Below are 27,936 nucleotides of genomic sequence, written 5' to 3'. Positions count from 1 at the left end.
AACTGATCTGATGTTGATGTTGGGTGGGTGTTGGCCCTCACTGATCTGATGCCAGGTGTGGAACCTCTACTGATCTGATGCCTGGTGTTGGACCTCCACTGATCTGATGCTGGGTTTTGGACCTCAACTGATCTGATGCTGGGTGTAGGACCTCCACTGATCTTATGCTGGGTGTAGGACCTCCACTGATCTTATGCCTGGTGTTGGACCTCCACTGATCTGATGCTGAGTATTAAGCCTCAACTGATCTGATAACAGATGTTGGACCTAAACTGATCTGATGCCAGATGTTGGACTTCCACTGATCTGATGCTGGGTGTTGGACCTCAACTGATCTGATGCCAGGTGTTGGACAACAAGTGATCTGATGTTGGGTGTTGGACTTCAAGTGGATAGTTCATCAATATTATTTGCTTGGACAACCCCTTTAAGGTATGACCTACTTAATGCATGGAATCTGAGGTGCTAATGTGTGCCTATAGACTCCTGAAATGTAAACCGTGCACCGATTACATGTTATATTAGTGATCTGTACCTTTGAGCCTTTCATATAATGCCAGCAGGTATAACATTATGATCAAGAGGACAGATTCCATGTAATTAGGTATATTACTGTCAGTAAGAAAACAACTGTGTCAAATCAGTAAAGCATCATGCCAGATGTTGGACCTCAATTGATCTGATGCCAGGTTTTGGACCTCAACAGATCTGATTCCGAATTTTAGACTTCAACTGATCTGATGCTGATTGTTGGACCTCCTCTCATCTGATGCTGGGTGTTGAATCTCAACTGATCTGTTGCCGGAAGTTGACCTCAACCGATCTGATGCTAAGGCGGGCTTTGCACGCTGCAACATCGCAGGCCGATGCTGCGATGCCGAGCGCGATAGTCCCCGCCCCCATCGCAGCTGCGATATCCTTGTGATAACTGCCGTAGCGAACATTATCGCTACGGCAGCTTCACATGGACTCACCTGTCCTGCGACCGTCGCTCTGGCCGGTGACCCACCTCCTTATTAAGGGGGCGGGTCGTGCGGCGTCACTGCAACGTCACACGGCAGGCGGCCAATCGGAGCGGAGGGGCGGAGATGAGTGGGATGTAAACATCCCGCCCACCTCCTTCCTTCCGCATATTCTACGGAAGCCGAGGTGACGCCGGTAGGAGATGTTCCTCGCTCCTGCGGCTTCACACACAGCGATGTGTGCTGCCGCAGGAGCGAGGAACAACATTGGACCGTCGCGTCAGCGTAATTAAGGATTACGCCGACGCTGCACCGATGATACGATTACGACGCTTTTGCGCTCGTTAATCGTATCATCGAGCCTTTACACACTACGATGTCGCATGCGATGACGGAAGTACGTCATTTTCAATTTGACCCCACCGACATCGCACCTGCGATGTCGTAGTGTGCAAAGCCCGCCTAAGTATTGGACCTCCACTGATTTGATATTGGGTGTTGGACCTCAACTGGTCTGATGCCAGATGTCAGACCTCAACTGGATAGTTCATCAATACTATTTGCCCGGTCAACTCCTTTATGGTATGACCTACTTAATGCATGGAATCTGAGGTGCTAATTTGTGCCTATAGACTCCTGAGTTGTAAACCGTGCACCGATTACACGTTATGTTAGTGATCTGTACCTTTGAGCCTTTCATATAACGCCAGCAGGTAGAACATTATAATCAAGAGGACAGATTCCATGTGGTTAGGTTGTATTACTGTCAGTAAGAAAACAACTGTGTCAGATCAGTAAAGCATTAGGACAGCGCTGGCTTTGTGACTGAAAAAGGGGAGTGAAGAGGAAAATGTTTGCTCCAATAACTAAATACATCACGGCTCTGGATGACTGAGCAATAGCACTATCCTTTTAGAAACTCTCCAGCATGACTCTGTAAAATCCTGGACTCAAGCAAAATGGAAATAATATAGCTACGCGGCTACACCAGGTTAACAGCGTTCACTTTTCCCTTAATTATAAATTTATAAAGTAGGGCAAAAAATGTAATGTGATTCAAAAACGATGATATTTTTTATCACGTTGCAAAAAATACTAGAATGGTATTGTTATATGTATTACTTACCCAATGTAATGAGCAAAATCCTAAAAGCTCCAGATACTGAATCATTGAAACCTAACATTTTATATTCTGCTCCTTACATGAAGTAGATATAACAAGTGTGGATGCCATAAGTCATCACTATAGCTATAACCCGACAGATAATAAAGAAGTTGAAGCCACGGCACAGGTTTAGGTAAGACAGCGACACAGCTTGTTATATATTCCCTGACACTTTCCATTGGGATCAAGCTTTACACTACATTTTTGTCACGTTAGTTACGGGGAAGTACCAAGCGAAAGGGAAGGGAAACCCTGTGTCTAGGGAAAGGGAGGATGGTGACCCCTGACCAAGCCTATTGCTGGTCCCTGAGGTCCCTCACCACCCTAGATAGGTTTCGCACCTATGCGCCGAGCTGGATACCTGACCGTAGGTATCCCTAGTCTTTGGCCTTAAGTAGTGTACGGGTGGGATGAGCTCTTCGTCAACCCAACTAAACACTGTAGACGACACTCGAGGATATAGCTTTTCTTTATAGTCCCAGCTATAAAGTATAAACAATATGTATTGTAAGACAAGGATTTGCTTCACCAACAAAGGAAAGTATTTTAGGGACCCATCCGCCATCCACCTAGAACATGTACATTCACTATTAATTGTATTATAAAGAATAGACCCTAGTGGTAAGTGATTGCTCCCAAAGTCAGCACTAATTGGGGTCATCTTATCCTGAACCTTTTTGCTCATTATTTTATCAGAACCTGAGGTTACTGGAAGATTCTCTGGTACTTGGCTATTCCAATCCTGTATGTGCTGGCTGCACGATAGTAAGAACATATTATTTTCCCAAGGAAACTGACAGATTTTTTTTCAGTTTTGCTACAATCTTAAGTAAGCATTTCATGTGTCAAGTAGGTCTTCCTTTGATTTAGTTGTCTAGTGTCCTTCTTCAGGTCAACTCCAATTCCAATTATGGATGAACTTTTCATTGGATTTTTTTTAATGTAAATTACAAACCTCATCTAATTTTTGATTCTGGAGCAGCTTTTCTTCTGTGCTCCTCTATTCCAAAGTTGTGCCCTTCTGTAATAAAGGTGAATATTGCCCATCCCCGGACCTTCCCCCATCCCACCTCAATGGTAAGCTTCCCTTTCCTTTCCGCTGATTACCACTTTTTCCTCTTTTTCTCATACCCCTTTTTCACGTCTTCCCCCTCTTCACGGGATGACATATGATTCACAGTGTTGAGCTATGAAGGCCTGCCTTGAGATATCTTGTGACTCCTTTATGAATGTATCATGTTCCTGTTGCAGACTCCTATACCTGTATTCTGATAACCGTGTTTCAATAAAACGTGATTTAACCAAAGGTGAATATTGCCATTTCACCCAACTAGATGTATATCATAGAGCTTCTCATTGATCTGTAGAGTAAAGGAGGGAAAGAGATTAATCCGCGCTGCCATGTGGGACAAGAAGAGGATCAAATAAAGATGAATTTATGGTTTTATTATTCTACGCATTTCGGAGTTTTATACTCCTTCTTCAGGACACAAAAATCCCTGATGTACCTTAGTACATCAGTGAATTTCTTTCTGAAGAAGGAGTATAACACTCCGAAATTGGTAAAATAATAAAATCACAAATTCATCTTCATCTAATCGTCTTCTTGTCCCACACGGCAGTGCGGATTAACCCCTTTCCCTCCTTTACTCTACACATCGATATACTAAGGGGTCTGCAGCAGCCATTGTGGTTTAACCTATGTTTCACTTAGTAGTTGTGACGTGCACAATTATCCCAGGAGAGGGATTCCATGAAACTAGTTTTATTCTGGTTCTACCAGGATAAGAGTGTATTTGTACCTTTTGTCTTTTCCAGTATCAGCAATCATATCTAGTCTTTGGGCATGGTCGTGTTTTGCTTAAAAAAAAAAAAAAACACTAGCCAAGAATACATCAATAGTGAGCCATAAGCTTTTAGAACCAACAAAAACACAAAAAAACACTTAAAAATATATTTTTATTAGATATGTATTAAAAATATGGCACCAAAGAAATGTAACTATATAGGCAGAGTGTGGTGTGAAAATATTCCTGATGCAGCATATTTAGGGCATGGAAAGGGGGAATCGGGTCAAGAGATGTAACCGGATATATAATCGTAATCCTATAAATATATATAGTAGCACAGGTCAGATGTACAGTGACATACAAGACGGTAAATGTACGAATACTAATAGAGATTGTTATTGCTTCTGACTGAGAAGATAAGGCTACGGAGGACAAATATAAGTGTCCTATCACATAACCCTGCCTAGCTATGGAGGATTAGGCTACATGGCACCCTTGCTTGTACGTTGACTGTCCGTATATGCTCTCCCTAGTAGACACCTATTCTTTCAATAGAGCTTCTGCCCAAAAAGAAAAACTAACAGAAAACAATGCAAAAAGGTGCAGCTATGTGCAAAAGGCAGCACAGATCTATCGATAAATAGTCAAGTAGCTAATGCTAAATCATGCAGGCCATCCTAGCGGTGTCGGTACATCATACGAGCCCTGGGCCCAGTCAGTGCCGGCTTCAATCCCCGCTCCTTCAGACGAATTGAACATCAAGAAGAAGTCAGAGCTACAGCTGCTCACTTCCTATTGATGTGTGATACGTCCGAAAGCGGGAAATGGGAAGCCGACGGTGATTGGGCTCATGTGACGTATCAACCTCATGTGAGTCCTGGGAGAACGAGTGGCGACACCACTTGAATGGTTCCAGCTGAGGAGGTGAGTATAAGTGTTTTTATATTAATAGGTGCAAAAAGATTAAGGCGGGCTTTGCACGCTGCGACATCAGTAACAATGTGTTACCGATGCTGCAGCGATAGTCCCGCCCCCGTCGCACGTTCGATATATAGTGAAAGCTGCCGTAGCGATTACTATCGCTACGGCAGTTTCACACGCACATACCTGCCGTGCGACGTCCCTCTAGCCGGCGACCCGCCTCCTTCCTTAGGGGGCGGGTCGTGCGGCGTCACAGTGACGTCACACGGCAGGCGGCCAATTGAAGTGGAGGGGCGGAGATGAGCAGGATGTAAACATCCCGCCCACCTCCGTCCTTCTCATTGCAGCCGGCGGCAGGTAAGGTGAAGTTCCTCGCTCCTGCGGCTTCATACACAGCGATGTGCGCTGCCGCAGGAGCGAGGAACAACATCGCACCTGTCGCTGCACCGGCATTATGGAAATGTCGGAGGCTGCAGCGATGATACGATAACGACGCTTTTGCGCTCGTTCATCGTATCATAAAGGATTTGCACGTTGCGATATCGACTGCGACGCCGGATGTGCGTCACTTTCGATTTGACCCCACTGACATCGCACGTGCAATGTCGCAACGTGCAAAGCCGCCCTAAGATGTGGTTATAAAAGTAGTTGACAACACTTTGAAATATGATATAACAGGAATAGTCTGGTAAAAGACAGGAGTTGTCCTATGAGAACTGATATTGCTGGGGGACTCCTCCGGTTGCCACACATTCCCCCCTTTACAGAGTGGGTGTCCGTTCTGAGCCAGTTTGGAAAACCTCCTTCTCTATGATGCCTGATCTATTCGAAATTCAGAAAAAAAACGAATACATTGTTGGGTTTCTTCATTAATATTTTGAGATTGCTTCAGGTATGTTCACACAGAATTTCTTGACGTGGATTTTAAAGTGGATCCATTCCAAAATCGACTTTAAAAATACACCTCACATACTCTTTGAATACCTTTCCTACTGATTTAATTGGAAATTCATATTACTGTTCATTCAGCAAAATTGTTTCCAATAAGGTTTTAAAAAACAGCACTGCTGGACAAAAAAAAAGTAATTTCTGACGTTGATTTCTTGAAAAATCAAAATTCAAAAGGCTGCAAAAAATGGGTTTGTAGCATAGCTGTAAGGCCGGTGTCACACTTACGTGTGATTCGTGTGAGTATCAGATCGCACTGCCCGGACCAACCACGGCTTTCGTGACAGGAGCGGGTCAGCATCATAGAAATACATACAGCGGAGCCACTCCTGGCAGAAGAGAAGCCAGCCAGTCAGGGCAGTGCGATCTGATACTCGCACGAGTCACACGCAAGTGTGACTCCAGCCTAAAGGACATGCTTAATCCCAGCTCTGCAGGTCTTGATTAGGAGAGCACCTACTGCTAAAGAACCAAGAAATGGGTTCAGTGTGGGCAGCTGGTGAGTCAGTCTGCATAATGTTGCAGAGGGGAGTTTGTAAACTCATGAGTGTCCAGCCAAGATGTGAACTGTAGCTGGGAGAGAGACATTTCAGGGTCTGATTCCGACTCGGTTCTGTGTTCTGACTTGATTGTGATACTCCTCTTGCAGTGACTTGACTTTTATGTCTAGACCCTTACTGTTTGACTACTCTATTTACCCCTGGTGGTTCCCCTGTTAACTGTCTGCTAAAGTTACTCTGCTGTACTTCAGCTGCCTTTCTGTTACAGTATGACTTTGTCTCTCCTTCACTACTCTGCTGCCACCTAGTGGAGAATACGCTGTACTATGTCTTACTAGCCCTTTGTACAGCGTGACAAGACCATTAAATGGTCTACCAGAGTGTTGGAGCAGGAGAAATCTCATACTGACCTGTGTGTGGGTGGATGTATACCTGCTGAAGTATTGGAAGTGTATCTGCTGGAGTACTAACCTGTTGCGTATACTGTACCGTAGTTGTGCTGGAGCATGGCTGATTTGTATTATAGTCTCTTCTGGGTTTAAGGAACTAAAACATTGCATTGTTGGACTAAAAATCAGGGGTGTACTTTTCATTAGAGCAGCCTGTGCAACCACATAGGGGCCCAAGAGGTTGGGGAGCCCATTTCTACCTCCAAAAAAGGTGGAATTATGCATTTTAATAAGCTTTGGGGCTGCAAAGGGCCCATATATTGTTCCGGCACAGGGATCCATTTTTGTCTGTGTTCACTAGTGCTAAAAACATTGGCAGTGTGTACACTGCCCAATACCGTGAATGGATCTCTATAGGTTCTTGATTGACATGGATATCTGTTAAAACCCACATTAGATTTTTTTCTCCTAAAAAATACAAAGTGCAAACATACCCTGCAGAAATTTTAGGTCTATTCAGGCTTACTTATAAGAAATAGAGATTTGGCTACTTCGTATATATATATATATATACATATACATATATATATATATATATATATATATATATATATATATATATATATATATATATATATATATATGTATATATATATATATATAATATAGAGAGAGAGAGAGATTTTACCTGGTGTGGACATACCAAATGTGCATCCGGTTCAGCCGCAAAAGGGCCCGTGATGGATGGGTACCCAGTCGTATGGAAAGATTTTACAGATGTGGTTGCGATCGTTCCACTTTCTCTCCAATTATAGTACATTTTCCGTACTCAAACTCGGGATGTTGAGAATAGAAAACCCCTGTCTTCATTTTTACATGTTTTTATCTTTTTAATTTAGATTTGTGAGCTACAGCTGGGACCCACGGGGAAGGGGATGGGGGGAAGACACATGTCCTGCACAAGGGCCCTTTAATCTGTTTCTGTAGTGCCCCACGGAGCAGACGGTTAACCTACTTATCGCCGGGCCGTCGACTGTCATGGGCGGCCTTGCCCGATTCCGTTGCCCCGAGGTGTACAGAAGATGGCTAGGGAAGGATGATGGGGGTAGTAGTGAGGGGTTTGTCATGATGCCACCTGTGGTATCCGGCCAGGGAATGGGCCGCCGCTGCTGTTGCTGTCCTCTGGGGCAGATGGTCGTAGCAGCTATGGGTGGTATCGCTCCCCACAGGTGGAGCGGGCCCCGGGGAGGATGATGAGGGGAGTAGTGATGGCAGTTCGGAGCGGCAGTACATGTATTAAAGAGTCAGAGTCTATGGCTGCGGTACCAGGTTGTTTACTCACTTTTGTATGATGCTGCTCACCCAGGTAATACTGGTCACTTGCTATGATGGGCTCCGTCAAACCCGAATCCCTTTAGAGATCAGTCTGGTTTGGTGTGCGGTTGGTTTCTCTTGTAATGCCTGTCTGTGGATCTCCTGGCTTGAAGCTACGAGGGGACCCTTGAGTTTCACGAGATGTACTCTTGTCCCTATCTGCAGGTGTCGCGGTTCCGATGTGGGGTCCAGCTTGATACGAGACCCCGGATACTTTATGGTGCTGTGTTGTTGGGCACTGTGGGGTCAGGGAAGCTTGAAACTTTCCCCGTCCAGGCAGATTCTGGAAAACAAACGTGAAGTATGATCTTCCCTAGGGTCCTGCCGCCCTGCGTGGTGTCGTTCCAATGGGAGCAGATTCACTCTCCCCACGGCAACCATGTGAACTTCTCCTCCTCCTTCCCACCGGAGCACCCCGGAGATGCGACTGCTCCCATCCTCTCCTGCTGGAGTAGTCCCTAACTTTTGTGTTGGCTCCTGACTCCCCCTGCTGGCTGCTCCTCCCCTTTCCCAGGTCCTAAGCTAGTGGGACTGAGACCCCTGTTGAGGGCATCCTGTAAATGCCACTCTGTCGGCGACCCCTTTATTACCCGACCCTACCCCAGTCCACAGTGGGAACAGGGCAACGTGGTGTGTATTTGAGTGTGTAATGTGGTGAAATCGAGACTGACCTCCTCAGGAACCAGGTTTAGCATTACACCCAATGTTGGGTGCAATACTCTGCGGCGACTGAGGCCTCAGGGGCGCCATATTTCCACACCTGCATTTTGATGTGTTGGGAACCAGGTGAAATGGTCTTACGTATTGTCCATAAGGAAAGCCATCCAACATTTTTTGGGTGGGTATTTGTAAGTATTTAGCATAATTAAAGCAAATATTTAGTATATTATTTATATGAGTATTATTAGTTATATCACTGGTTTAATTGTACTGTTAATGTAGCTATAAAATGTTGTTTACATTGTCTTTTTCCTTGACTTCACTTTACATTATTCAGCATGCTCATAATGTGCACTATTTTGACCAACTGCGTGTTCATGACCATGAGTAATCCCCCGGAGTGGACCAAGAATGTAGAGTAAGTATTTCATTTATCTACTATTTCACTGTATTGAATATAATGTTATGGTTTTCAATTTAATGATCCGTGCACTTCCATTATAACAATGCATTTTTCAGTCATTAGAAATTAATTGGTAAAAACTAGGATGCCTATCTGACATAATGTAGACTACTTGAAAATAAATGTGCACAGATAGACGACTTGTTATATAAAATAGCAAAAAATATTCATTCTATGTTATAATATAGCACATAGATTTCCGGGTCCCATTTTATGTAGTTTTATAGCCAATGCACCATTTTTTGGTTTTGTTTAGCACTATAGTCTCACATGTACTTTTATATTAATCATGGCACCCAGTCCACATTTGTCATTTTTTTTATCATTCCTGGTATCTTATTAAAGTAATATACAAGCAAGTATTGAATTAAGATTAAATGACTGCAATTTATGATTATTATTGGGAATGATCGAATACTTCGATTATTCGGCTTCGCGAATATTTTCCAAATACCTCGCCGCTATTTGACTATTCGTGAATATTCGATGCGCAATGTAAGTCTATGGGAAACCCGAATAACAACTATTCGAAACTATTCGAGCTTCCCATAGACTTACATTGCGCATTGAATAGTCGAATAGCAGCGAGGTATTCGGAAAATATTCGCGAAGCCGGATAATTGAAGTACTCTATTATAGCAAAGGTACATCTCGATAACCAATTACCCAACATTTAAAATTGAGTGAATATGCCTTACAATGCTCAGAATTTCTCTACATCATCCTATTGCCTGCTTTATACGAGTTGACCGATCGTGCGATTTCACGATCGATCGTACCCGCCCCCGTCGTTTGTGCGTCACGAGCAAATCGCTGCCCGTGTCACACAAAGTCGTGAAACCACTGTCACACTTACTTACCTGCTGAGCGACGTCGCTGTGGGCGGCAAACATCCACTTCCTGAAGTGGGAGGGACGTTCGGCGTCACAGCGACGTCAAACAGCCGCCGGCCAATAGAAGCGGAGGGGCCGAAATGAGCGGGACATAAACATCCCGCCCACTTACTTCCGCATAGCCGCCGGGAGCCGCGGGACACAGGTAAGCTGTGTTCATCATTCCCGGGGTGTCACAGGGAGCAATGTGTGCTACCCCGGGTACGATGAACAACTGGCGCCATTTTAATTAAACAAATTTTTAAAACTGAGCGACGAGTACAAGACTCACAGTTTGTGAGCGATACTGCGTCACTCGGAGGTGTCACACGAGACGACGTCGTGAACAATGCCGGATGTGCGTCACGAAAACCGTGACCCCGACGATGCATCGCACGATAGCTCGTCTCGTGTAAAGCCCGCATATGTTTCAGTGTAACCCAAAGTGTGCAATATACTCACCAATAGTGGGGTTTTTTTCACCATCAGAACAAACAGCTGTGGACCTCGGTCCTGACACTATGACAGAACCCAGGCCATGAGATCCCTAAGTCTAACTTAGGGCAAGGGGAGGTAGCCATGAGCGAATGACTCGCTTTCCGAGGAGCAGCAGAAAGATGGAGGCCTGGGGTGTTTATGTGTGGTGCTACTGCTGCTACTGTGCATACCTCCAAGTTATGCCCAGCTATGCTCTGTTTGGCATCAGACCTTTTTATCCCCAACACAAGGAACCTAGATAAGTTTTTAAAAATAGAGTTCTTTTTACTGAAGAAGAAAATTATATGCAAACTGTAGCAGATATTACACTCGTAGTTTTCTTCTGTGCAATACAGAGGCATATGGATAGTGGTTCTGGACAGTGGCACAATATTTGTGAACGTTTCAGATGAACAGCATGGTATTAGGGGTAACTCCATACTCGTAGCATCTAAAGTAAGGCCACTCTTTCTAGCTATGACCTTACTAAATGTACCACAAGTCTGGCCGAATCCCCCTTCTCTTTAAGGCTGTCCTCCAGAACTGAGTATACTAATGCTGCATTTTTTAAGTTCCTTACTGACGCTTGCTCCCTTATCCTTGTTACACACACACCCAAAGTTGTTCTCCTTCCTCTGTCGGTGTTCTCACTGCTTCCTCGCTAACTACGGTAACTCATGAAACAGGAACTGATTCACACTGGTATCTATCACCCCTCACCACTATGGGCATGACACAGTCAAAGTCTTCATCAGGGAATTTTCTCCAAAGAAGAACACTTCCATTGGCATCCAACCCTTCTAGCTTAAAGGCCCCAGAACAGGACAGTTATCACAGTCCCGAGACTAACACAGTCCATTTAAAAAAACAAACTTGAACCAGTCCTTCTAGGTAAGATCCCTAGAAAACAAGTGTACAGTCTTTTTAAACTCCAGTCTTTTTGAATCGATGCCCTTTTTTTTAACATGGTTCCTTGGCGGAATCAGTGTAACCTGAAGCTCCCTTTGCAGCACCTTTGGAGTTTCCGCTGTGAAGGGAGCTTTGAAGGGTCTGTCCTATACAGAATTACACATACATCTTAAGACTCCCATTCAAATAAGACTAATGTTGCCTAAACTCACCAATATCGACAGGTTCGGCCAATGGTTGATTGATGGTTGGAGAAGTTGGTCACGCATGTCTGATTTCGGACTGTCGATTGCATTTTTTTCCCGAAGATATGCTGCTGGCACATATGTCAGTGTGCAGCTTTTTCATAGAGAAAGCAGGAGTGCTCGGCCAAATGAACGCTCCTATGTATGGGAGAGTTGGCTGAGATGGCTGTTATCCGAATGATATATGACCCCTGGGCATTGCGTAATACTTCATTTCCTCTGAGTTGAGACTTCAGAAAAAAAATGGAAATTTAAGGTTAGGCTTTCTTACATCTTTTCATAGTTTTATGGCTTTTATGTGCTAGTCGAAAGCCAAAGTGTATAGATAGATAGATAGATAGATAGATAGATAGATAGATAGATAGATAGATAGATAGATAGATAGATAGATAGATAGATAGATACGCAGTATGACCCACAAAGGTTCGGATGCACTAATCAAGAATCCCAGTGGAGCTATATCCACCTCCACTCATTGACTCTGGCCAGTATACACACCCTACTCCATAGGCACATTTCTGAAAGGCTTCAAAACCTCTTTTCCACAGTCCTGGTCAGTCCTGGACCCTTCTCACAGAGGACTCCTTTCTGGAGACATCACAGTCTCCTCACCCTGACCCGGTTCATCTACAAACTCCTCTGCATGAAGTTCTTTTCTGGAAGCATAGCAGCTTCCTCACACTGACCATGTGGCAAACAGTCTCCATCTTAACAGATAAGACACACCCATGGGCGGGGGTATGTGGATAGCCAGACCCACCCTTCTCCACAGCTATCCATAAAACCTGGCCCTGATACTCGTGGCACTTCAAGCACCAGATCAAAATGGACATCCAGTTCTATGATACATATGGGTCACAATAGAATATATCTGTATGTCTTGTGCCTTTATTGCCTGCACAAGACAATGTGTATGATCACTGCCGGAAAATAATGGCACCAGTTGCTTAGTGATTCGGGAAGGTTACCATCCTTAGAGATTTCTATTTATATTAACTTAAGTGCTATTGGCCATTTAATTTCAGCCGCCCTGTCAGCTCACACAAGAGGCTGGAAGGAAAAGTGGAGGAAGTAATTCAATAAAGTTTTTGTCCTTCAGGGCTTTTTCAAAGCCAAATGCCAATTTTGTACATTTGTGCGCAAGGGGGGGAGTTAATACATTAAGCTGCTGGTTTAAGTGACACATTTTGGCTCCTGTTGTCTTTTGTGCTAAAGCTGACTGCGTCCAGCAGGAGGAAGAATAAATCAGCAACAGAATACACGCAGCTATGTAGAAAGAGTTTGTTCTTTGCTATGAGTCAATTAAATAATGTCTATGTATGCCTCTTGAACATAAAGGTTGCAGAGGTAACAGTTGCACCCAAACCTTACGACCCATCTGCAACTTGGCAACCTGTGCCGCGACACCAGTACGATAATGGTATATGGCAGGTGCCAAGCCCTGTTACGGATTTTTGCATTGAGGCCTATAAGCCTCAAGTTCTACCTCTGCCCTGAATTATTTATGTATCAGCTTACATTTTCTAATATCTTGATTGCATTTAGAAACAGCTATAGAGGCGCTGGCATCAGTTGGCATAAGCATTGTCGTGACTCATGACATTTCCATTTGCATACAAATTGTAGCACCATTTTACATTTCCATAAATTTACATCTTTACATTTTACAGTTTACATAAATAATCTCCATACAGAGTTGAGTAACTTCATACATTCGGTTCATTACTTGTTTTGTACTGTCCCTTCTTTACAGCCTTCAGGGGTGAAATTATAATTTTGCAGGCTTTAAATCTGACATTTTCCAGAGTTTCTTAAGGCTGCTTTACACGCTGCGACATCGCTAACGATATATCGTCGAGGTCACATCGTTAGTGACGCACATCCGGCGTCGTTAGTGACATCACAGCGTGTGACACCAAGGATCGACGATCAACGATCGCAAAAACGTCAAAAACCGTTGATCGTTGACACGTCGCTCCTTTTTATAATGTTGTTAGTGGGGCATGCCGCTGGTTGTTCGTCGTTCCTGCGGCAGCACACATCGCTATGTGTGACACCGCAGGAACGACGAACATCTCCTTACCTACGTCCACCGGCAATGAGGAAGGAAGAAGGTGAGCTGCATGTTCCGGCCACTCATCTCCTCCCCTCCTCTTCTATTGGGTGGCCATTTTGTGACATTGCTATGACGCCAAACGCACCTTCCCCTTGAAGGAGGGATTGTTCGGTGTCTCCAGCGACGTCGCTGACAAGGTATGTGTGTGTGGCGCTGCCGTAGCGATAATGTTCGCTACGGCAGCGATCACCACATATCGCACCAATGATGGGGGCGGGTGCTATCGCTTGCGACATCGCTTGCAATAGTTAGCGATGTCGCAGCATGTACAGTCATGGCCAAAAGTTTTGAGAATGACACCAAAATTATATTTTCACATGATCTGTTGCCCTCTGGTTTTTAATTGTGTTTGTCTGATGTTTACATCACATACAGAAATATAATTGCAATCATATTATGAGTACCAAAAGGTTATATTGACAGTTAGAATGAGTTAATGCAGCAAGTCAATATTTGCAGTGTTGACCCTTCTTCCTCAGGACCTCTGCAATTCTCCCTGGCATGCTCTCAATCAACTTCTGGAGCAAATCCTGACTGATAGCTGTCCATTCTTGCATAAGCAATGCTTGCATTTTGCCAGAATTTGTTTGTTTTTGTTTGTCCACCCATCTCTTGATGATTGCCCACAAGTTCTCAATGGGATTAAGATCTGGGGAGTTACCAGGCCGTGGACCCAAAATCTCTATGTTTTGTTCCATGAGCCATTTAGTGATCACCTTTGCTTTATGGCAAGGTGCTCCATCATGCTGGAAAAGGCATTGTTGAGCGCCAAACTGCTCTTGGACAGTTGGGAGAAGTTGCTCTTGGAGGACATTCTGGTACCATTCTTTATTCATGGCTGTGTTTTTGGCAAGACTGTGAGTGAGCCAATTCCCTTGGCTGAGAAGCAACCCCCCACATGAATTGTTTCAGGATGCTTAACAGTTGGCATGAGACAAGACTGGTGGTAGCGCTCACCTCTTCTTCTCCTAATAAGCTGTTTTCCAGATGTCCCAAACAATCGAAAAGGGGATTCATCTGAGAAAATGACTTTACCCCAGTCCTCAGCAGTCCACTCCCTGAACCTTTTGCAGAATATCAGTGGGTCCCTGATGTTTTTTCTGGAGAGAAGTGGCTTCTTTGCTGCCCTCCTTGAAACCAGGCCTTGCTCAAACAGTCTCCACCTCACAGTGCGTGCAGAAGCACTCACACCAGCCTGCTGCCATTGCTGAGCTAGCTCGGCACTGCTGGTAGTCCGATCCCGCAGCTGAAACAGTTTTAAGATACGGTCCTGGCGTTTGCTGGTCCTTCTTAGGTGCCCTGGAGCCTTTTTGGCAACAATGGAAGCTCTGTCCTTGAAGTTCTTGATGATGCGATAGATTGTTGACTGAGGTGCAATCTCTGTAGCAGCGATACTCTTCCCTGTTAGGCCATTTTTGTGCAGAGCAATGATGGCTGCATGTGTTTCTTTAGAGATAACCATGGTTAACTGAAGAGAAACAATGATACCAAGCACCAGCCTCCTTTTAAAGTGTCCAGTGGTGTCATTCTTACTTAATCATGACTGATAGATCGCCAGCCCTGTCCTCATCAACACCCACACCTGTGTTAATGGAACAATCACTTAAACAATGTTAGCTGCTCCTTTTAAGGCAGGAATGCAATGATGTTGAAATGTGTTTTGGGGGTTAAAGTTCATTTTCTTAGCCAATATTGACTTTGCAAGTAATTGCTGTTAAGCTGATCACTCTTTATGACATTCTGGAGTATATGCTAATTGCCATTAGAAAAACTTAAGCAGTAGACTTTGTAAAAATTAATATTTGTAGCATTCTCAAAACTTTTGGCCATGACTGTAAAGCACCCTTTACTGTCTACACTTAAAATTTTCTCAAATCTCATGTTTTTTACAGGTTATTTAGTTTAATATACAAAGGCCACGGTTAGGTTGCACATTATTTATTATTATTATGCTTTACTTATATAGCGCCATCATATTCCATATGCGCTTTACAGACGTGTTTTTCATCACTGTCCCCATGGGGGCTTACAATCAAAATTCCCTATTTGTATGTCTTTGGAGTGTGGGAGGAAACCGGAGCACAGAGGAAACGCACGCAAACAAGGGGAGAAACATACAAACTCCTGGTGGGACTTACCTAGGACCCCAGCACTGCAAAGCAATAATGCTAAATACTGCACATGTATGGAACTAATCACCCCAAAATCAAAATTAGATTTCCCTACAAATCTAAAAGTGAATTTTGTTAAAAATGTGGATTTACTGAGAATATCAACCCTCTACATTGAAAAGTAAAAATTCAAAGTGAAAATCCGCAACATAATCTATGGGTTTAAACATCAAAACCACAGATCACATTGCGCGGAAAAATTCTACAGTGTGTAGTTGAGATATATTCAGATCTCAGCAAAGATTTTCAAGGTGGCTATTGGAAAGCTTGTTGTCACATTTGGGCAAGGGATTGCCCATTACACGGCACAACACAAAGGTACAACGGGGATGGAATAGGGGTAGAAGGGCCCTTACCGTAGGGAGAGGGGAGATAGACCATTACTTGACACTAACCTGTGTCTTCTCCTTGATCTACCTAACGTCCCTAAGTGGATCCTTCTCCCTGCCATTGCCATATGCCTAGTCCCTAGCTGCACCTGCACTTACCTTGGCTAGTGCAAAGGCCGGTGAGTGCACTAGACTCCACATAAGACACAGGGGAAGGAGGACAAACAGGGGAACATAGACAAAAAGAATATACAACGAACTTAACTGCTGCAGCCAAACACCAGGGCTGCAGGCAACACAGTTCCAACAGCTTCCAAATGCTTTCTCTCTCCAAGCTGGTCAGTTCAAAATGAATGCAATTCTATTATCGGCATTAGGTGATGGATCATGTGACTATTTAAAGGGAAGGGAAGTGGTCAGAAACCATCTGCAGCTGAGATGAACTAACCAGGAGCTACCAGCAAGGAAAGTGTCTTTAACCCTTGCACCAACCGAAAGCAAACATAAGTTCATGTGAAGCTCAGATCCCAGAGCTGTCACAAGTCTTCTAAGGGCGTGAGACACTCCTATCACTTGTTGACAGTTTCCAATGACAAGTAGGTTGTAGATTGCAGCTGTGGAATATAATGCAGGCTGTAACCTTAGATAGTAGAGTTGAGTTAAAAGATTTGGGAATCTTTTGGTTCAAATCTATTAAGGGTGCTTTACACGTTGCGACATCGCTAACGATATATCATCGGGCTCACGTTGTTAGTGACGCACATCCAGCGCCGTTAGCGACATTGCACCGTGTGACACCAAGGAGAGACAATCAACGATCGCAAAAGCGTCAAAAATCGTTGACCGTTGACACGTCGCTCCTTTTCATAATATCGTTGATGGTGCATGACGCTGGTTGTTCGTCGTTCCTGCGGCATCACACATCGGTATGTGTGACACCGGAGGACTGACGAACATCTCCTTACCTGCGTCCACCGGCAATGAGGAAGGAAGGAGGTGGGCGGCATGTTCCGGCCGCTCATCTCCACCCATCCTCTGCTATTGGGCGGCCGCTTAGTGACGCCGCAGTGATGTCGCTGAAAAGGTATGTGCGTGTGACGCTGACGTAGCGATAATGATCGCTACGGCAGCGATCACCAAATGTCGCACGAACGACGGGGACGGGTGCTATCGCGCATGACATCGTTAGCTATCGCTAGCGATGTCGCAGCGTGTAAAGCACCCTTAAGTCTCCTGACTTCCCTATAAGCATGCATACTCAGATGACCTGAGCCTGCAAATGTTTTTAATAGGGAGAGCAGAGTAAGCAACTGTCAAACACATCTGAAGGTGGCTTAAATAGCAGGAGTAGAAAAAAAAATGGTCATTTAAATTGAAAATCTCTCCAATCAACAGATGATTCGAGGGATTTTCCACTTTGACAACATGATTGTATACATATAGAATAGCAAGCACAGCAGGAACTCACCCTCCACTCCCAAGTGCTGCTCTTGTCTCTATGTTTTGGTTGCAGCAGTGATGTCACAACTACAGCACACATTACGGCTGCAGCCAATCACTCATCTCGGTTACTTACAGTAGATGCCGTAGTATAGTTAAAAAAGGGCATCAAGGGGAAATGGGGGTCTTGTATAAAAGGAAGGAGAAAAGGGGTAAATCACCCCCCATGAATTCTATTAATTTTATGAATGTGATTCTTTTTTTGTCTTTCTCGCAGATACACGTTCACTGGAATTTATACATTTGAATCGCTCATAAAAATTCTAGCAAGAGGTTTCTGTCTAGAAAAATTTACCTTCCTGCGAGATCCATGGAACTGGCTAGATTTCAGTGTGATTGTTATGGCGTAAGTATCTTATTACATTACTTTTCTATAAGGTAACGATATACAATAGATATATACTGGCTTTACACGCGGTAATATTTGCTTTTACAGAGATAGTGGGTGTCAATGGTGCCAATAAACACCTTCCACTCCAAAACTGGTCCAAAGTAGTCTGCCACATATACTGAAAGCATGTATGGCATGAACTGAACCCCCTCCCATTCACAGTCATGTTGGTGAATGAACAGCACCATTGGGGTAGGATAAGGCTCACAATAGACTGACCCTAATCTGACTGTAGAACGATCCTGTAGGTATAGGGGCGCAGAGTTTGCAGTCACATCCTGCTCCAGGTACATCTTAGCTTACAAGTATTCCTGTTTTCAGACTTTGTGTCACGCTTGCCGGGTGTAGCAAGTGTGGTAAGGTGCTTTCAGACCTACGTGCATCTGATGCACAACAAAAAACACAAGAAAAGGCGGGCTCTGGGAACACAAAATCAACGGGAGGCCCTAGAACTAGTGAGAGGGGTGGGTAGGCACCTCCTAATTTCACCTGCAGCTGTCCCCCCTCTCTTCACCAGTCCCTATACAGTCTCCGCTACTGTTGTTGAACAGGAACCTGGGACCCTCGGAAGACCCTACAATAGCCCTGACTAGTGAGAGGCAGGTGGGGTTCACTAGACCTAAACACTGCAATAACAACACACCTGGTAGGTAAAGACAAACAGGGGGAAAGCAACCAAAAGGATATAGCCTGAGCACAGGAAACTACAACTGCAGAACCTTCCTCCAAGGCAGCCAGAGACCAAAACTTTTCAGTATACAATAATTTAGCTATATATAGAAAAGAGATCAAACTTCACGTAATGTCTCCAATATAAAAAAATAATGGATAGCAGGTTTTCTTACAATGTCAGTCAGCCTGCCGTAGACATTACTATACTACAGTTTTGCTTGTAACAACGTACGAGCTTTCAGAATTGTTTATCCAGTGTTGTCATGGTTACTCATCTTGTAGCGAAGGAAACAAGTGCAACGGAATCTCCTCGTTACATAATTGATCTTATATATGAAAACACAGAGATCTAGCTAAAAGCTCATGGATCCAGGTGCAAAACATCAACTTCCACTCTTATTCGCCCATCCCACAAAAACCACCATGGATTCTGATTTCAGGGATTTGGGGTCCTCTAGGATTTAGGCTCATTTGCAGTAGTGACCACTGTAACCCCTACAGCTACACAACTATTTTGTTTTTTGAAAAGTGTAAAAGGGGTTGTTCACCTTTGGAAACATTTTTTTTTACTTGCATGCATGTATTTTGGGCTAAAAATATTTTTTTACAACTGGGTTTTATCAAGAAATGTTGCAACATTTGTCCTTTACAGGCTTCTTTGTTTCTCAGCATGTGGCCTACAGTCATAAATCAGCCGAGAGGAGCTCAGAAAAAGACATAAAATGGTTACAAACTCTCATCAGAATGAGCTCAGCAATTTTTACAGAAATCAGAATGCAACAATGATTTCTAGCCTCAATTACATGCTTTAAAAGTAAATATGTCACCACTTTTAACATGTTAATCTGGCAAGATTATGGAATAGTGGCTGCATAGCTCGTTAAAACATCCTTTTTATTTTTTAATTTCTCATCTCTTTTGTGGAGATATTAGCTTGTAAAGTGTAAGGTATAATATATGATAAGCCCAACTGGGCGTCACCAGAGATTCCTCACTGGGGGTTGTGTACTTTTTGCCCTGCATGACATTGACCAATAATAAGCAGGAGGTGTCATGCAGGGGAAAAAAGAACACGCCCCAGAAGGTTAGAAGGACATGCCTTCTCCTGTGAGTTATAATGACAGACAGCCCTGATCTCTGCAGCTACTATGTAGTATAAAACAGAACTAAGTGTCATTACAAACACCTCTAGATCAACTGTCAGTGCAGTCAGTGTGGGGGAGGGGTCATACAGCAGAGCCGAGTGTCATTACAAACACCCCCAAATTTCCTCTCAGTGCAGTCAGTGTGGGGGGAGGGGTAATATAGCAGAGCTGAGGGTCATTACAAACACCTCCAGTTCACCTCTCAGTGCAGTCAGTGTGGGGGAGGGGTAATACAGCAGAGCTGACTGTCATTACAAACACATCCAGTTCACCTCTCTGTGCATTCAGTGTGAGGGAGGGGTAATACAACAGAGCTGGGTGTGATTACAAATACCTCCAGATCACCTCTCATGCAGTCAGTGTGGGGGGAGATAATACAGCAGAGCTGAGTGTGATTACAAACACTTCCAGATCTCCTCTCACAACAGGATCAATCAGACAGTGTGAAAGGAGAGGTGTAGTTGCAGACATGTTTGTAATCACAAGCTAATATCTCTGGAGATGAGTAATTAAAACATTTAAAAATACGTTTTGCTCAGCTTTGCAGACAATTTTGACTGCTGTGACCAGTTTAACATGCTAAAAATGCTGAAAATTCCACTTTAGGTAATAAAAATAATGTCCACAAAGGTGGATAACCCTTTAAAGAGAAATATTTGTAAGTAGAGAAAATTGTTCAATGTCTTCTTAAATTTCATTCTTTATTCTGCGGTCAGTGAGCCTTCTACACTAATGCCCTGAGTGCATAAGATAAGTCTAAAATAAATCTACATTTTAAATTATTTTTTTAACATTGCCTGACATCTTCTGGGATCAGCAATTAATCACTACTCCTATTTAACGACTGTTATTTGGAGCAGATTAATTACCTGAGACTCATCATAGGAGAATAAATTGGGCGCCGGGTTACTGGGAGAATTTTTCAGATGTTAAACAGCTAATTAAACCTAGAATATCACAAGGGCTTGTCTGCAGCAAGATTGAATCATTGGAGATTACCTGTTTAAGAAAAGAAAGAAAATATTGCTTTTAGCATCGTTGGTTTGGCAAGGTCATCTAGTCACATGCCTACATGCTATGCTCCATAGGCATTAGATATGTCCATAAAAACGTATGCATTCACCTACAACAGGGAGACGTACTGTATGCAAATGAGTCCCAATAGGTTTTCTATAACCACACCCAACCCCCAAAGTGCCCTCTTCTCTTTTACAATGAGAAAAGCTCTTAATTCCTAGTGATCACTGTTTTTCCCTTGGTAATGAGAAGCACTGACTAGCACAGGGTTAGTAGAGTAGATGCTGTACAACAGTGAGACGTTCTGTATGCAAATGAATCCCAGTAGGTTGTCTATAACCACACCGGATCTCCAAAGTGGTCTCTTTTCTGTTATAATGAGAACTGCCCTTAATTCCAACTGATCTCTGTTTTTTCCTTGCTAATAGGAAGCACTGACTAGCCCAGGGTTGGTAGAGTAGGTGCTCTATAACAGGGAGACTTATTGTATGCAAATAAGTCCCAGTAGGTTGTCTATAACCACACCCGGCCCCCCAAACGTGCTATTGTCTCTGCTAAAATGAGGGCAGCCCTTAATTCCAAATTGTTTTTCCTTGCTAATTGGAAGAACTGACTAGCACAGGGTTGGTAAAGTAGGTGCTCTACAACAGTGAGACTTACTGTATTCTTATGAGTCCCAGTAGGTTGTCTATAACCACACCTACCCCCAAAGTGGCCTCTTCTCTGCTACAATGAGGACAGCACTTAATTCCTACTGATCTCTGTTTTTCCCTTGCTAATGGAAAGCATAGGGTTGGTAGAGTAGGGGCTCTACAACAGTGAGGCTTACTATATGCAAATGAGTCCCAGTAGGATGTCTATAACCACACCCGGCCCCCAAAATGCCCTCTTTTCTTTTACAATGAAAACTGCCCTTAATTCAGACTATTCTCTGTTTTTCCTTTGCTAATGGGAAGCACTGACTAGCACAGGGTTAGTAGAGTAGATGCTCTACAACAGTGAGACTTACTGTATTCAAATGAGTCCCAGTAGGTTGTCTATAACCACACCTGGCCCCCAAACTGCTCTCTTCTCTGCTACAACAAGAACTGCCCTTAATTCCTACTGATCTTTGTTTTTTCCTTGCTAATGGGAAGAACTGACTAGCACAGAGGTGGTAGAGTAGGTCCTCCATCGATAATGTACCACTTGCAGAATAGAAAGCAGTAATCAATAAGCAACACCCACCATTAACATTGCATCACCGCCCTCCACCCACCATCATTTGCTCGAACCCTAAGCATGTCTTTCTCATCAACCCTTTGATGAACATAGCAGTCGTAAATTGAAGGTTGAAGTACGTTAAGGTGAGAAACCCTCTTGAGCCATCATATTTTTTTTAAGTCATGGTGCAATCAAGTAGATTGTGGAGGCCAATCAATGACCTTGATTTCTCGTTATTACCATGGAGTACGGGAGGAAATAGAACAATACAGAACATATATATGTATAGATAGAGCATTCCTTCATGCACTGTAATAGTCATGAGCCACAATACGGCTACTTGGGTCAATTTGCAATAAAATATACAATTAAGTACAATTTTTTAGGAGTTTAGTCAGTAGATATTGACTTTTCGTAATTTTATTTCAAAATAATTTAAGGTTCCTTTAAAGGATTATTTCTACCCTCCCCCCCTAAAAAAAGTGACCCATAGGACAGGGGATAACTTGCTAATTGTTGGGGGTATGACTGCTGGAACTTCCAGCTATCCTCAGAATGAACCTCTGGTTCCTCTGCAGCGCATCTTGAATGGTGCATGGGGGCCGTGTGCTCAATTACTAGTCCATTCATTGTCTATGGGATGGATCGCGAAAGCCAAGCTCTGTACGCAGCTATTTCCAACAGTACCATTGAAAAGAGTGGAGGTCGAAAATGTGCCCCTAAGCTCCATTTATGGATGGGGCTGTAGAACTCTTGGGGTTTCAAAGCCCTGTTCTTGGGATCAGTGGGGGTCCCAACATTTGGACCCGTAGCAATTCATTAGATAACTTGTTTTTTTGGGTGCCAATAACCCTTTCAGTATTACTATGCAAATTACTATTAGTATTATTGTAGCTATTACTTTGCATTTACAAAAATAAAAAAATAATCAAACTAGCTTAAATACCAAATGTCATTAAACAATTATTTGTTTAATTGAGGGTATGACTCAAAGTTAATCCTTAATATTTCCTTCCATAAAAATTAAGGTTTTATAGTCGACCAGCGGCAACAACATCTAATCCCACTAAATTCCACAGTGTTGAAGTGTGCGGAAAAAAAAAATTCTGTTGTTACAATGAGTAAATAAGTCTTTCAAAAATAAAACTGCCAGAAAAAAATCTAATTTAAAGGAATTTATGAATTTACATTTTTAAATATAATTTTAAATGTAGAAAGTTTTATTAGTATTATTATTATTATTTGTAATTATTATTATTAGTATTATAGAGAGAAATAGCTAAAAAAACAACCAAAACCTATCAAATATCAAAATTTCAATAAAATTAAACTAAAAGTGCCCCACTATGGGGCAACCGTTCTCATTCCCCATGTTTGCCAGTTTAAAATAGAAAGGCTAAAGGCCCCATTACACGCAACAACGTATCTAACGATATATCGCTGGGGTCACGGATTCCATGACGCACATCCGGCATCGTTAGCGACGTCGTTGCCTGTGAAACGAACGGCCGTTAATGATCAAAAATACTCACCTTATCATTGATCGTTGACACGTCGTTCATTTTCAAAAAATCGTTGATTGTTGCAGGACGGAGGTTGTTCGTCGTTCCCGAGGCAGCACCCATCGATACGTGTGACACCTCGGGAACGACGAACTGCAGCTTACCTGCGGCTGCCAGCAATGAGGAAGGAGGTGGGCGGGATGTTACGGCCATTCATCTCCGCCCCTCCGCTTTTATTGGGCGGCCGCTTAGTGACGCCGCTGTGACGCCGAACGAACCGCCCCCTTAGAAAGGAGGCGGTTCGCCGGCAACAGCGACGTCGCTAGGCAGGTAACTCCGTGTGACGGCTCCTAACGATATTGTGCGCCACGGGAACGATTTGCCCGTGACGCACAAATGACGGGGGCGAGTGTTTTCACCAGCGACATCGCTATAGATGCGTAAAGCCCCCTTAAGGCTACTTTCACACTGCATTTTTACTTACGTTCAGTGGTCCCGTCGGGGCATCCATCCGAACCACCCATCTCCCATCCCGCAAAACGTGCTTCGGATGCATGCGCCAACAGGGCCATTGACTATAATGTAGCAGGCTCCGTTAGCATGTGCTCTATCTTGCACATTTTTGCACATATACGTTTTCTGGACACCCGAACATAGTCGACTACAGAAAACGTATATGCGCAAAAATGCAAAAATGGTGCAAGATAGAGCACATGCTAACGGAGCCTGCTCCATTATAGTCAATGGCCCTGTCGGCACATGCATCCGAAAAAACTATTTTGCGTGGTGGGGGAGGGGCGGTTCGGACAATGGGACCACTGAACATAAGTAAAAATGCAGTGTGAAAGAGGTCTTATACTCCGCTCCCGTGCTGGGGCTAGTGCTGTCTCACAATCCCAGGGCATATGTGGGGTTATGTCCAATCACCGCTGACCTGGAACAATGACAGTAACCCACTAAAGGATGTGCTCAAATTGCTGCCCATTGTGTTGAATTGTCAACGCGATTCCCTTCTCCCCCTCTTGACACACCAAGAGCAATACCGCAGATCCAGGATGTGGGGCACCTGAAACAACGGATACCGTAGACCTGTGATAGCATTTCTTCTGTGGTGTTTCTCTCGGTGTGTCAAGAGTGGGAGAAGAATATCTCGTTGACAGTTCAACACAATGGGCAGCACTTTGAACACATCCTTTAGTGGGTTACTGTCATTGTTCCATGTCACAAACGTGGCACTAACTCGATAATGAATAAAGTTATGTTAAAAATTAGCACACCATTGTTTTTCTTGTGCAATTCTGGATGTGTTACATGACCCCCTTCTTTTTGAAAAAAATAAAGTTGAATTCAAAATGGCGGCTTTGCAGATGGCCACCATGGGCGTCATCTGGACTCAAATGTTTGGCCCCTTCCATGTACTAATATTCCACAAACGGTAGGGTGATATTAGCAACCACTTCTATTTTATCAGGATGTATCCATACTTATGGTCCATTAAAGAGAAGCTGTCATAACGAAAAGTTCATCTGATCTGCAGTCAGAATGTTATAGAGTGGGGGGGAGATCAGATTCATGTACATTTTTATAGGAAAAGTGTCAGTAAACCTTTTATTTTATTCACTAAAATCCCAGGTGTTTGTGTGCATCCTAGTCCAGTGGGCGGTCCTAATAAGTGATTGACAGTCTTCACTGCATGTACATGCAGAGGTAGCTGTCAGTTATTGGGTAGGCCTTCCTCCTGGTCTCAAATACATCAATACACCAAGAATTTCAATGAATAACTCACAAGTTATACTAAATCTTTTCCAATAAGACTGATACATCATTTTTCTCAGGTTCTCCTCCTCTATGCCGTGCTGTACACAGATCCGGGTGCATGTAAAATAAGACAGGCTCCCTTTGAAGATCCCAGGATTATACGGAGATCAATTCCAATCTATGGGTTAGCCGTGTTTCATGTCTACTCCTTAGATTTGGAGAGAAGCGAGTCTCCCAAAATTCATTCTGTCAGTTTCGCTTGATTTGGTCAACAGATTTTTTTCGGCCTGAATAAAGTCAGTGTGATAGTCAAGAAAAGATGCTTATTGTGTTCAGGGGTCTTCAGACCCCAAAATTTAATACATAAAGGGGAGGGAAGAGGTTAAAAATAATAAACTAAATTATACTCACCTGTCCTAATGCTGCCTCAAATGAAATTCCTAAAATCTCTTGGGCATTCTTTGATTCTTCCAACACTTACTTATTAACGTGGTCAACGTAGGTCATATCACCGGGTAACTGTGGCAGAGACTGTGAAAGGACAGGTGATTCTTATAGATTTTATTATTTTCCCCCTTTCCATACCTCTGACTGGTAAGGTCCCAATTTGCCGGGTTCATGTGAATTGCATACCCTTAAAATAAAAATCATATTCGTCAGAGATATAAATTCTTGAAAAAATCTGAACAAATCTGATTTGTTAGGAATCGATTTGAATCCTTTTGTTTTTTATTTAAATCTCTTTTTATTTTATTTAAATCCTTTAATTTTTTTGTTTAAGAAGAAATTGTTGATAAGACTTAAATTCATGGATTTTAAGAATTATATATATATATATATATATATATATATATATATATATATATATATACATATATATATATATAGATATATATATATATTTATATATATATATATATATATATATATATCTAAATAAATATATATATATATATATATATATATAATGTGTGTATGTATATATATCTCAATCAGTGCATTTAAATTAATATTGAATCAACAAGATGAAGTTACATTTAATGAATGAACACAGAAAAAGTATAATAATAATAATAATAATTTTTTTTCGTTCATCTGATCTGATTTAGCGGTAGCACCAATAATGAAACAGTTAACGTTCAATGCTGTGATATCAGTGCATTGTTTTACATTAAATTGCTCTCTGAGATGTCTCTTGAAATCAGTTCTGCTCTGTCTCCTGACATAAAAGTGCTTATATTACTGAATCTTTAAAAACTAGGCCACATATACTGTATCATCACTCTTTTCTATAAGGGTTTCCTCACCTCGGAATCACAATAATTGTTTCAAATATATTAGGATTTCAGGAAAAATGTTAACTCAAGTATGAAAAAGACAATTGAAATAAACAGAAAAAGAATAAAATGTAAAATACAATTAGACTGTAAATAAAAAAGTAATAAAAAAATAAAGTTACAAAATGTAATACATATGTTAGGTCTCCTTCTCTGGTGTAAGCTCAAGAACATCTTTTTCCAGCAGATGACGGCTCTGTTGTTCAGCCATCATCTGCCTCTAATAGACCACGAGTGTAGCAGAGCTCCTCTTGCGCAGAAAACCGGTTAAATACCACTGTCAGTCTTCTGGGCAGCATCCATCAGCCCCCTGAGATGCGATCATGCTGATGGGTCCCATGGCAGCCCGGGGTCTATGAAACCTATGGAACCTTGGCTGGCATTCATAGGAGACCTTGATTTTTACTATACACTACAATGTTGTTATTCTGTGTTGCCCCGAAATTAAAACTTACCCCGACAATAACCCATAGCAGACGTTTTTGGCTTTTTTGGAGTATGCTTAAAATATATGCCTTAGTTGTGGATCATCATACTAATAGTATCCTGAAATAGGGCTTGGGCAGCCCTTTCAGGTTATGTAACTTTTATTTCCGTACATTGCCCCGTTGTGTCGCTGTTAACCCCATATTTTATAGATGCATGACGACTAGTTAATGGAATGAATATTCACCCCTCTTCCCGCCCACCCTTCTGCCAGCGTTAGTTATTGGAACTTGTGTTAATTAAAAAAATGAACATTCACTTCCTTCCCCCACTCACTCTCCGCAGAGCGGTGGGTGTCGAAGGGGGTGAATATTCATTTTTTTTCATTTACGCAAGTTCCAATCACTGATGCCAGCAGAGGGGTAGGCAGGATTATAAATGGGGGAATAGAGAGAATATTCATTTTTCATTGCAAACACTAACGCCAATATAAAATATAAAACATCAGCTAAAAAATAAGCCCTAGCACATCTTTTCATCAAATAGCAACAAGGGGTATTTAAATACCCCTTGTTGCTATTTGATTATTACTCCTTGTTGGGGTTTATGAGGCATTATTGCTAATTTTTGATCTACCGTAGCACATCTTTTGGAGACAAAAAAAAATAATATAAGACAGTCTTATTTTGGGGGA

At 42.7% G+C, this 27,936-nt stretch overlaps 1 protein-coding gene across 3 annotated transcripts in view; it reads left to right on the top strand.

Moving 5' to 3' along the window:
• LOC142245037 (sodium channel protein type 2 subunit alpha-like) overlaps window positions 1–27,936 on the top strand; it is a 322,264-nt gene that overhangs the window by 154,451 nt on the left and 139,877 nt on the right. For 2 of the 3 annotated variants that reach the window (XM_075317284.1, XM_075317285.1), the window contains exons 4-5: window positions 9,040–9,127; window positions 18,009–18,137. In XM_075317284.1, the coding sequence (XP_075173399.1) occupies window positions 9,040–9,127; window positions 18,009–18,137 (217 nt within the window). Of the gene's footprint in view, window positions 1–9,039; window positions 9,128–18,008; window positions 18,138–27,936 lie in introns of those variants that run through there. The other variant, XM_075317286.1, reaches the window with a different exon arrangement.

The sequence above is a fragment of the Anomaloglossus baeobatrachus genome, chromosome 7, assembly GCF_048569485.1.
Source record: "Anomaloglossus baeobatrachus isolate aAnoBae1 chromosome 7, aAnoBae1.hap1, whole genome shotgun sequence".
Classification (NCBI taxonomy): domain Eukaryota; kingdom Metazoa; phylum Chordata; class Amphibia; order Anura; family Aromobatidae; genus Anomaloglossus; species Anomaloglossus baeobatrachus.
The sequence above is the reverse complement of the archived record's forward strand: the minus strand, read 5'-3'. Positions and strand labels throughout refer to the sequence as shown.